This window comes from Monomorium pharaonis, chromosome 8, assembly GCF_013373865.1.
Source record: "Monomorium pharaonis isolate MP-MQ-018 chromosome 8, ASM1337386v2, whole genome shotgun sequence".
In the NCBI taxonomy this organism is placed as follows: Eukaryota; Metazoa; Arthropoda; class Insecta; order Hymenoptera; family Formicidae; genus Monomorium; species Monomorium pharaonis.
The window spans coordinates 9430496-9442637 of NC_050474.1; the positions used below are offsets into that span (position 1 = coordinate 9430496).

At 28.5% G+C, this 12142-nt stretch overlaps 2 protein-coding genes across 3 annotated transcripts in view; both read left to right on the forward strand.

Moving 5' to 3' along the window:
* Positions 1 to 1205, forward strand: part of LOC118646968 — a 42323-nt gene extending 41118 nt beyond the window's left edge. Inside the window, exon 5 of the transcript XR_004964308.1 lies at positions 1190 to 1205. The gene's annotated coding sequence lies outside the window, so the exon portion shown is untranslated. The remainder of the gene's footprint in view (positions 1 to 1189) is intronic.
* Positions 809 to 12142, forward strand: part of LOC105835872 (pyrroline-5-carboxylate reductase 1, mitochondrial) — a 68566-nt gene continuing 57232 nt past the window's right edge. Inside the window, exons 1-4 of one of the 2 annotated variants that reach the window (XR_004964307.1) lie at positions 809 to 1059; positions 1156 to 1412; positions 1483 to 1564; positions 5123 to 5259. Coding sequence is in view for 1 of the 2 variants with exons in the window: in XM_012679498.3 (XP_012534952.1) it covers positions 969 to 1059; positions 1156 to 1412; positions 1483 to 1564; positions 5123 to 5259 (567 nt within the window). In the remaining variant the exon portion in view is untranslated. The remainder of the gene's footprint in view (positions 1060 to 1155; positions 1413 to 1482; positions 1565 to 5122; positions 5260 to 12142) is intronic. The other variant, XM_012679498.3, reaches the window with a different exon arrangement.

Genomic DNA, 12142 nt, shown 5'->3' on the forward strand with positions numbered 1-12142 from the left:
GATAGCAGTCATGGTGGGGGGCCATTGGCGCATCTTTGATTATAGGTCTTTAGAATTAGCCGGTTACGGCAGGTTACGGTTATGGGACTCTATTCTTGAATTCATTTGCAAGAGAAACGTATTCGCAAATTCTGTTCTTACAGAAAAGTTAGAAATTTATTGGCTATCGTATGGCTATTAACCAATAAACTTACAATTTTCTGTTAGAGCGAGTATTTGCGTATACGTTTCTCTTGCGAATGACTTCAAGAATCGGGCCCCTGGTCGCCCAATCCGACGCGTCAAAACCTTACGTTATGGTTATGTCAATTCATGTGTGAGGGTCTTTAGGCCTGGGGCCCGATTCTTGAAGTCATTCGCAAGAGAAACGTATACGCAAATACTCGCTCTAACAGAAAGTTGTAAGTTTATTGGTTAATAGCCATACGATAGCCAATAAATTTCTAACTTTTCTGTAAGAACAGAATTTGCGAATACGTTTCTCTTGCGAATAAATTCAAGAATAGAGCCCCTGCTTCGTCGCTGCACTGCTGCACTGGTGCAATAAGTTAGAATGAGACAAATATATTTTTTCTCATTCTAACTTATTGCACTAGAGAGCAGTACAGCTACCAAGAACAAACCTTTGGTTTGTTCTTTCTAGCTGCACTGTTGCACTGGTGCAATAAGTTAGAATGAGAACAAATATACTTGTCTTACTTTAACTTATTGCACCGGTGCAACAGTGCAGCTAGAAAGAACAGACCATTTAACTTATTGCACCGGTGCAACAGTGCAGCTAGAAAGAACAGACCACTTTTGTATTCTTCCACCATGGGTCGTGCGGTTTAAAGTGTAAACTAGGCCAATCTGGCCATTGGATGGGAAGACTTTCCTTCCCCTCCCGTTTTTCATCTATGGACCTTGCTTTTTCCTCCTGAATTCTTGATTTGGAATACTTAATCAATCTGATACATAATTCGCAAATTATGACAGAACAGTATTTAAAATCTATTAAGGTTGGATTTATCGGAGGTGGAAATATGGCTAGTGCTATAGGTGCTGGTTTGATTCGCAAAAGTAAAGCATATACACTTTCAATAAATTAGTTTAAAACAAGACAGATTTATATAAATTCTTAAGTGATACATTTTTTCTTTTACAAAAAAAAAACAGATGTATTAAATCCAGATAATGTCTGGGTTTCTAGTCGTACAGAAAGAACGCATGAATTTTGGAAGGATCTAAAGACTCATCCAACGTTGAAAAACGATGAAGTCGTGAGCAACTGTGATATTATATTTCTAACAGTGAAACCACATATGCTGGATGATGCTCTTGAGACTCTTGCAGTTAGAAAAGAACTTAAGAAGTGTAATAGCAAGCTCTTTATTTCAGTACTCGCTGGAATATCTCTTGATACCTTGCATGCTGTAAGTAATCTTTTGTATAACACTGTATGTTTTTCAATTTTTATGACAACTTGTAACAAAATATTTTTAGAAACTCTCAACGGTTGTGTCTTGGCCAAGGATAATTAGATCTATACCAAATACATCCCTCATGATTGGGGAAGGAATCACAGGTATTTTAGGAAAATTCTTTAAATATACTATCCTATAAGTCTTAGTATATATTGAAATTTTTCTCACATTTCACAAAAAGTTGAAAAAATCCTGAATTAAGGATAATGATGTAACAGGTTGTTGTTTTTTAAAATTAGATTTTTTAATGGCATTTACTATCTAAATAATGGCATTATCTCTAATTAATGTTTTAGAGATTTTTCAGATCAAGTATTTTGATTTTTTAATTAAATTTACTAATGCAAATTTAAAATAGTTTAAAAGTTACAAAATTTGTAAATATTTTATTAAACAAATGCAATAAATTTTTAAAAATATCCATAAATGTATACAATTACATATCCATTTAAAATTAAAGAGTTGGTATCAATAACCCAATTTTTTCTAAAATAAAAAATTACTATATAGTTATTAGTTTTTGTATACATTCTGAAAATAAGCTATCTGTCTGATAATAAAATAATATCATGTGTGAATAAAACATAGCATTTAATATTTATATTATATTATATGTATAAATATTATATTATAATTATATATATATAACATCAAACTTTTGTCAAACATTATTTTTCTTTAAAATAGCGTGGTTTTTATTAACATTTTAATTTTTTAATATAGAGCATAATCGAGAAGTATTTTGCATTTTATGTAAAAAAAAATTATATATAAAGTTAAAAGTGAATTTTAAGTTAATATATAATATATATAATATATTACGTATTAACTTAATATATATAATATATTAAAAATTACTTTATGTGCTAGAGAGATGAAAAATTTGGCCTTACCGATACCCATCTTTCCTAAATTAGCAATTAAAAATCCAATATGGCAGACTTATGTATTTAAAAACTTGTTTTAAATAATTTTATGTATACAAATATATAAAATTTATAATTCGAATATTAAATTTAGCGATTTTAAATCATATATATATATATATATATATATTTCCGAAGTTGCTAAATATGAATTTAATTAAAAATTTATAACATGATGAATACAGCAAAAAATTTTAGACGATTTTTAACAAATCAGTATATATATATATATAATTAGAGGTGCATGAAAAAAATAATATACTGATTTGTTAAAAATCTTCTAAAATTTTTTGCTGTATTCATCATGTTATAAATTTTTAATTAAATTCATATTTAGCAACTTCGGAAACATTATTAAATGAACCCAGTGAACACAGTAATATAGTAGCAGTGTAACAGCAATGTAACCAAATATAACAGGTTACGTTACTCTGAAATTACACGTAACTTACATGTAAGTTACAATTTCCGACTCAGCAATATAACATGTTATAATGACATGTTATCTAATCGTTACACAACAATTACAAAGAAAAATAAAATAAAATAAAAATTTCATTTTTTAAAAATTATTTTTATCAACAGCACATACTAAATTTAGAATAAATTTTTATTAATTAATTAAATTTAAATTGTTATTTTTTATTTTATTCTTACTTGCCGCTGCTAGGTTTGAACCCGGGACCTTAGGGTGACGAACCTTGTACTCTACCTGCTATGCCAATTTGACTCATCGATATGGGTACTTTTTATTGTCTACATATACCTATATGTTATAAACTGACGCAACTATATTATTTTTTATAAAAGTAATTAAATTTTGCAAAACATTAAAAATAAATAGCATTAATTTATTTACTTATTAATTTCATTGTTAAATTTATCTTTTTCCATAACCTTAATAATTTGATGGAAATTACGATCTATTTAGCACTAATCTTTGAAGCGTTCAAATGATTAATTAGATGGTTAACTATATAGATCATAATTCTAAGAAAAATTGAATAGTATACATTTATTATTCTGTTTTTGTTCAGTACATGATGAATTTAGATTTTGTGCATTTTTTGTGCGCAGTAATTGTAGACAAACCGTTATTTTTGAAAACATTATCTTTATAATAATTTTTTTTATTATCAAATAGATCTGTCATTCAGAATGTTATAATGTTGTCTGATTTCTGAGTCAACTACGACGCATCGTTCCGTAATAACATCGATACGAACGTGTTATGTTACGATTATACAATTTTTGTTGAATGTCTGTAACGCCAAAACGATGTATAACAGCTATATCACTTGCGTATAACAAATATTATGTAACAGGTTATTTCCATGTCATATAGCACCTACATATTACAAGAATAACAATGTTAAATTACATGTAACTTCTATGTATATTGCCGTTATAAAATGTGTTCACTGGGACGACACAAAATAAAATTAATATAGTTTATTTTACAAATTTTACGCCATTTTGAAATTTGAAATTCTAATATCAAATTTATATTCAGAGACCTCCAAAATCTTTATATATTATCATATATAATATATTAAACAAATTATTATTTAAATCTGTAGATGGAAATACCCTGCATATTCTGGATTTACTTTGCATTTTAAGATTTCACACTCAAAGGATTAAACAAAGATAAAATAATATTCCAGCATACTTGAATAGGAAAGCTGAACAGAGGAGTGTGTCTCTTTAAATATTAAAAAAAACATTTATTTTTGAAAAATATACAATTCAAACACATTGTAACAAGCTTTTTTTCCTCATAAGTTATTCTATTTTAAAATTAAAAACATTTTGTAAAAAATAAATTTTTATACAAGAAGCTCAATATCATTGCCAGAAATCATCACACTTTTTTTTAAAGAAATTGTTTTAGAACTTGGAATGTATACTTAAAAATAATTTTTTGTTAATTTTTGTTCAATGATATTGTTAGCGCTGGGAATGTTTAAATGATACACGAGCGGATATGATACACCAGAAGTTTATTGTCGAGAGTACAGTAATCAGAGACTATTTTTGAATACGTGAGATAGACACGTGAGAACGGAATATCTGTTGGTGAAGAACATAGATCAAAGAATCAGTGTTAGACGGGACGGTTTTTTTCGCGCATGCGCGTCAAATATAACATTATTAAGTATAAAAATCTGATTTATATAGGTTTGTTAGGAGCTCTATATTTTGACTATATTTAAACATTATATAAAATTTTTTTAAAAAGTCAAGATTTTATAAAATCAAATAAAATAATAGATTTATATTGCGAATTCTCGCGCATGCGCCAGAAAAACCGTCCTATCTAACAACACTGCAAAGAATAGAGATGTGAAACCAAGAAACATATGAATAGATATCGACTTCGCGATTGGCCGAGCGACTGAGGCGCTCGATCTGTATGACGTAGGCATACGCTTAACGCTGATTTGCTAATATCTAACAGATACGTTATCAGGTTACAACATTTTAATGATAAAAAATTGAAAAGCTACTAATTTTTAATTTGATATAATTTAGGAACAAAATATTGTGAAAACAAAAATATTAAACTAAAAGATTCAGAGCTCTATTTTTCTTCTTTAAACACTTTTAAAGACTTCTACAATTTTTCTCACCAAAATATTCAACTTTTCAGGAGATGCAAGAAAAATTATAAGCGCCCTAAAACTTTTGAGTGTAGATTAACTTGTGCATTAATATAAATATAATTTTTAGTTTATTGCAGCAACAATGCCGAGCCAAAGGATCTAGAATTGATAGATATGTTATTTTCTTATATTGGCATTAGTCAAAATGTTCCAGAGAGTCTTATAAATAGTATTGGTGGTCTGTCAGGTAGCGGCCCAGCGTTTGTAAGTTGTTATAATTGTTTAATAATCAGAAAAATGGAAATGGTTGCATATTATTTTAATTTATTTGTGGGTAGAAAAAAATATCAAAATATTAGTGTGAAATTAGAACTAATATATTGATTTAACAATCATTGTTTCATATGTTATTTATGTAAGCAAGAAATAATATTCTTGTTTGTTTATATATAATTTAATTTTTTTTAAAGATTTTGATAACACTAATTAAAAAATTTTTTTTTAGTTATTTTAATGCAGACAAAATGTTTTTTATAAATTCTTAGATGCTAAAAACGATGCCACAAGCCAAATTTTACCAGTACATCAGCTTTTCGAAAAATTTTGGATTTAATGTGCAAAAAATATACAGAAATCTGTTACTAAACGAAATTTTATCAGGGTGTTACAAAAGCATCGGATTTGCTTAGCACCATTGCGATAGAGAATGAAAATCTAAGAAGAAATGTCTAATATTATTTTTTGATGCGGTAAATAGTTTCGCCTTAATTCATCATTGTAATAAGTCCATAAGCGCGAAGGTACAAGAGAAAGTCAGTGATGGAGAATGCGTAAAGTTGACTCCTTGTTATTAAAAACTAAAAAATGCTTCTAATGCTAATAATTATCGATAAAATTCTTCAGAAGGCTACCAAAATTTTCAATAGAACTGTCGGTTACCGAGAAATATTTCCATTTTGATGGGACTTAGAAAATTTTCGAATTTGTATCTTTAACTAAAAAAATTTTTTATTCCGCAGCTTACAGCTTCGAGTGCTAATAATCATGGATAGAATTCTTCAGGCGGCTACCAGAACTGCTGATTACCGAAAAAAATTTTACTGCTATAGATCTTACAAAGATTTGTCTATCAGACAAAGAAAGAAAGTGTCATAAATAGAGCAATTAAATGTTTGGAAGCTAATAATGGACACTTTGAGTACTTGTTATAAGAAGCACTTGTTATAATGTTTTATCATTTTATAATAAATAAATTTAATTATTATTGAATTTTTTTTTACTTTGTCTGATAGACAAATCTTTGTAAGATCTATAGCGGTAAAATTTTTTTCGGTAATCAACAGTTCTGGTAGCCGCCTGAAGAATTCTATCCATGATTATTAGCACTCCATGATTATTAGAAGCTGTAAGCTGCAGAATAAAAAATTTCTTTAGTTGAAGATACAAATTTGAAAATTTTCTAAGTCTCGTCAAAATGGAAATATTTCTCGGTAACCGACAGTTCTATTGAAAATTTTGGTAGCCTTCTAAAGAATTTTATCGATACTTATTAGCATTAGAAGCATTTTTTAATTTTTAATAACAAGGAGTCAACTTCACGCATTTTCCGTCACTGACTTTCTCTTGTATCTCCGCGCTTATTGACTTATTACAATGATGAATTAAGACAAAACTATTTACCGCATTGAAAAATAGTATTAGACATTTCTTCTTAGATTTTCATTCTCTATCGCATGGTGCTAAGCAAATCCGATGCTTTTGTAACACCCTTATATAATATAATACTTTATTCACTTCAGCTACAGCCAAGAAGGGAATTGGTTTACAAAAAATAACTTATCCCATCCATCCATCCAAACCTTTGCAGCCCTTACCTACCTAACTTATCTGAACTATCTCTATCTTATTCTATATCACAGATCTTTATTAACGCTTGAAATTATGACATGTTTTATCACCGCTAACCCTGCACTTACATATCGCTTTTTATATTTTACACTTCACTATTTCTAAATACAATTCCCAAAAGTGGAAAAGAAAAAATATATATTTTACATCTTACATCTTAACTTGTACATATACTTTAACGTCTGTATATCTTTATTGCTCTTATATGTACATTTCTCCTAACTTAATTAACTTTAGACTTACTCTCTACTTATTTACTTTATCATTCCTTATCTATCCCCACCGTACTTAAAACCTAGCTTAATCCTAAATCTATATTTTTTCTCTTGTCCTTTTCCTTGTCTTTTTCCTTTTCTAGTCTTTTCTTCTCCTTCCAAAATACTTTTAATGCCTTCTCTTTTATATCGTCTAATTCGGTGTTTACTAATCTGTCCAACCTTTCAGTCTTGTTTTTACCTAAATCCTTGAACCATATCTTCGCTATCTCGCAGTCTCTTACAAAGTGATCAAGATTATCCTTACTTTTCCTACAGAATATACATAGCCTTTCCTCTTCCCCTAACCAGTACTTATTATTTCCTTTCATATTTCCACATCTTAACCTAGCTAAAACTCTTATCCCTACTGTATTTCTTCTCTTTGTCATATTTTTCTTACTTAAATAACTAGGTCTTAATTCTATGCTATTCCAATTTTCCTTATACCTAGAGTTGTATCTTGCAATTCTCAATCTATCTTCCTCCTCTTGTTTTTGGACGTCCCTATCCCTACTCTCTAGTTCGCTTACTATTTTACTAGTCTTGCACCTTTCTTACATCTCGATGACTCTTGAGCTCCAACCGTTTCTATTGTAATACTTCTCTCTATCTTTTCCGTATAAATTGTTCCAACCTTTGTTCGCTTTTTTGTTCCAGCATAACTTTACCCATCTATCGTTATTTATTTCTTTCACCTTTTCTTCGAATTTCCTAGCTTTGGTTCCTCATTTTATCCTTAACTTCTCTAATCCTAATTCTTTGACCATTAAGTATCTCGATGTACAGAATTCTAAGTTAAAAAACCACTTCGCCTAATTCAGCATTATTTTCTCTAGTTCTCTCTTTTCTTCCCATCCCCAGATTTCTGCTCCGTATGACATTACACTTTTAACTAACAAGGGAACCTCGCGAACCCGAAAATTCTGATTTTAATGAAACTTGGCATAAATGTAGAGAGGGTAAATACATGAATTTAGAAATTAAAAGTTGGTGCTTACAAACGGTTTAAAGGATTGAAACCACCCTTCAAAAATTTTGAGTTTTTGTCTTTTTTCGATATATCTCGTAAACTAAACAAAATATTAAAAAATGTTTCATACAAAAGTTTTACAGTATAAATACCTCTATTTAACTATGTTATTTATTAAAAAAAAATTTTTTTTTTCAAAAACAAATTTTTTTTTAAATTTGTTTTTGAAAAAATAAATATGATAGTTGAATAGAGGTATTTATGCCGTGAAACTTTTGTATGAAACATTTTTTAATATTTTGTTTAGTTTACGAGATATATCGAGAAAATGCAAAAATGTCTCAACTTTGAAGCGTGCTTTTACCGTTCAAGCCGTTTTTGAACCAAAATAAAACATTTCTAAATTAATGTATTTACTCCCTCTACATTTATGCTAAGTTTTATTAAAATCAGAAAATTTTCTGTTTAGTCTTATAAACGGTTTGAAGGAGTGAAACTACCCTTTAAAGGTTGAGATATTTTTACCTTTTCTCGATATATCTTGTAAACTAAACAAAAAAAAATTTTTATACAAAAGTTTTACAGCATAAATACCTCCATTTAACTACGCTGTTTATTTTTCGAAAAAAAAATTTTTTTTTAATTAAGATAAATTTTCAATAAAATTAACTTTTATGTATATAGCATTTATAAAGTAATTATACTATCTTATACTACGTTTTATTTATATCATCTGTGTGTATATTATATATGTTATATATTATCTACGTTATAATACTATACATTTATATTATCTGCATCCTTGTATGTATTAGTTTTTATCTAACAGTTGCGCAATATTAGTAGTCACGTTGTTTTCACACAGTGTTCATTCTCTCTACGTCACATATTTCACATTCAAGTTTTATATTCGTCATGTCACGGTATGTATCATATATGAAATCACGTATTAAGGGGTTATACTACCCAGGCATGCTGAAAAATGAGGCTTTTTTATGAATTTTTTTCTTCACTAATAAAGCAATCAAACTAAAGTTTACAGGGTTTATTATATAAGTTTTAAGATGTACAAAAAAAATTTTTTTTTTATTTAAAGTACAAAATGGCGTTGTGGCAATAAGTTACTTAAGAACGCTTTTTTTCGAAGAGATAAACGGCGTGCAGGGTAGCAATGTTCATCTATAGGGATAAAAAAAATTTTTTTATATCCTATATTAGTGTTTCTTTGGAAGTACCAACGATTATTAAAAAATATTGATTTTTACAAATTTGGCATGCATTTAAAAACAAAAATTACTTTTTTCGATGAAAAATTGATTTTAAATCGTTTAAAAAATGTAATTATTTATTGATCGTAAAAATCATTGGTACTTTGATAGATAATCTATCTAAGAAGCTACAGTTCAAATTTCAAGTCAATCGAATTTAAATTGCCCGAGTTATGCTGCACGCCAATTTGAAAAACATGGTTCTGAGATAATCGCGTTTAAAGTTTCAAAACATGTTTACTATATGAAAAATTGAAAACATCGGCTTGCTGCTTTTTTACCTTCACTCTGCTATCCCAGGACCGTAAAACATTTCTTCCAAGCCTAAATATTGCTCTTCAGCCTTTTTTCTAAGCGATGTAAGGTCCTTCCGCGCGTTTTTCTGTTTATTGATGCTGAGCAGTTTGCAGCTTGAACGCGCCGTTTATCGATTTCCATACAATAATTCCATACAATAAAATTCGTGGCTAATCTTCAGTTCAAGTGTACTTATTATAGCAAGTAATTCTTGAAAACTATCATTATAAGTGATTGCAGCAACGTTAGTCGCTATATCATTAACAGTTTTGCCGCTTGATACTGATTTCGGCGCTACTATCCAAACGACGGCGTTTAAACTTTTATTCGCATTTAATTAACACTTAATTTGAGAAAGTATAACTTACTTCTACTTATATAAAAATACCGACTTGACTACAACGCTTCAAAATGCTGCGCGTGACGGAGTGACATTTTTAAACATTTCAAAGCGCTTGGCGGCGCTTCGAAAAATAAGTTGTAAAAATTTTTTTTAATGTTTCCCACTTATAATTATGCTGGAATATCATTTTTAGATAGTTTATGCATCATTTAAGCCAATAAAAAAAAAACGGAAAAAAAATTTTTTGCTAAGTAGTATAACCCCTTAATAAAAGTTTGGTACCTTTATTAATGGTGTTACGCGTCATTTTCACATCAGTGTCAAGTCTAACGTGTGTTTGATCAGTACATCAGTATCACATCTAACATGTGCTTGATTTTTCTTGTTAGATTGTTTTTAATTAAGCGAAGCATAATGTTACACATAAATGTTGCGAATGTTCTTAATATGTTAATTATTTTATTTCAAATTACACATATTCCACCAACGCCTATAAATGAAAGAGAAATACAATTACGTGATGTGATAAAGGATATTATAACAAATGCAGTGAATGACTTATCATTTGATGTACACACTCATTTTGCTTTAAAATTTCAAAATTATTTGGAAGTGGATTTACCTAACATAGAATATGTAACAGATAAAGTGAAAGAATTTTTAGAAAATGATAATGTTGATTATGAACCTGATAATGAATATAATTGTGAACCAGAAGACGAAATTTTAAATAGTAGCTATAAAAGGAAATCCGTCGAATATTGGAGAAGTGATAAAAGGCCGACACTCTCTTTTAGGAGTGCAACGTCGCTTCAGAAAGGTGAAGTCCCTACCACAATTATCATTAAAAAAAAATTCTTCCTCATTATTTGTTACATATTCTATGTCAGGTAAATCCACTTCCCAATAATTTTAAAATTCTAAAGCAGTATCAGTGTGTACATCAAATGATAAGTCACATTCACTGTTATAATATCATTTGTTATAATATCCTCTATCACATCACGCAATTGTATTTCTCTTTCATTTATAGGTGGAATATGTAAAATTTGAAATAAAATAATTAACATATTAAGAACATTCGCAACATTTACGTGTAACATTATGCTTTGCTTAATTAAATAATCTAACAGAAAAATCAACCACACGTTAGATGTGATACTGATGTACTGATCAAGCACACGTTAGACTTGATACAGATGTGAAAATGACGCGTAACATCATTAATAAAGATATCAAACTTTAATACGTGATTTCCATTTCATATATGATATATACCGTGATATGACGAATATAAAACTTGGATGTGAAATATGTGACGTAGACAGAATGAACTGTGTGAAAGCAACGTGACTACTCTAATATTGCGCAACTGTTAGATGAAAACTAATACATATAGGGATGCAGATAATGTAAATGTATAGTATTATAACATAGATAATATATAACATACATAATATACACATAGATGATATAAATAGAACGTAGTATAAGATAGTATAATTATTTTATAAATGCTATATACATAAAAGTCAATTTTATTGAAAATTTATTTTAATTAAAAAAAAATTTTTTTTTGAAAAATGAACAGCGTAGTTAAATGAAGGTATTTAGGCTGTAAAACTTTTGTATAAAACATTTTTTTATATTTTGTTTAGTTTACGAGATATAGCGAGAAAAGGTAAAAATATCTCAACCTTTGAAGGGTAGTTTCACTCCTTTAAACCGTTTATAAGAACAGAAAATTTTCTGATTTTAATGAAACTTAGCATAAATGTAGAGGGAGTAAATACATTAATTTAGAAATGTTTTATTTTGGTTCAAAAACGGCTTGAACGGGTGAAAGCACGCTTCAAAGTTGAGACATTTTTGCATTTTCTCGATATATCTCGTAAACTAAACAAAATATAAAAAAATGTTTCATACAAAAGTTTTACGGCATAAATACCTCTATTTAACTATGCTATTTATTTAAAAAAAAAATTTTTTTTAAAGAAAAAATTGTTTTTGAAAAAAATTTTTTTGAAAAAATAAATAGCATAGTTAAATAGAGGTATTTATACTGTAAAACTTTTGTATGAAACATTTTTTAATACTTTGTTTA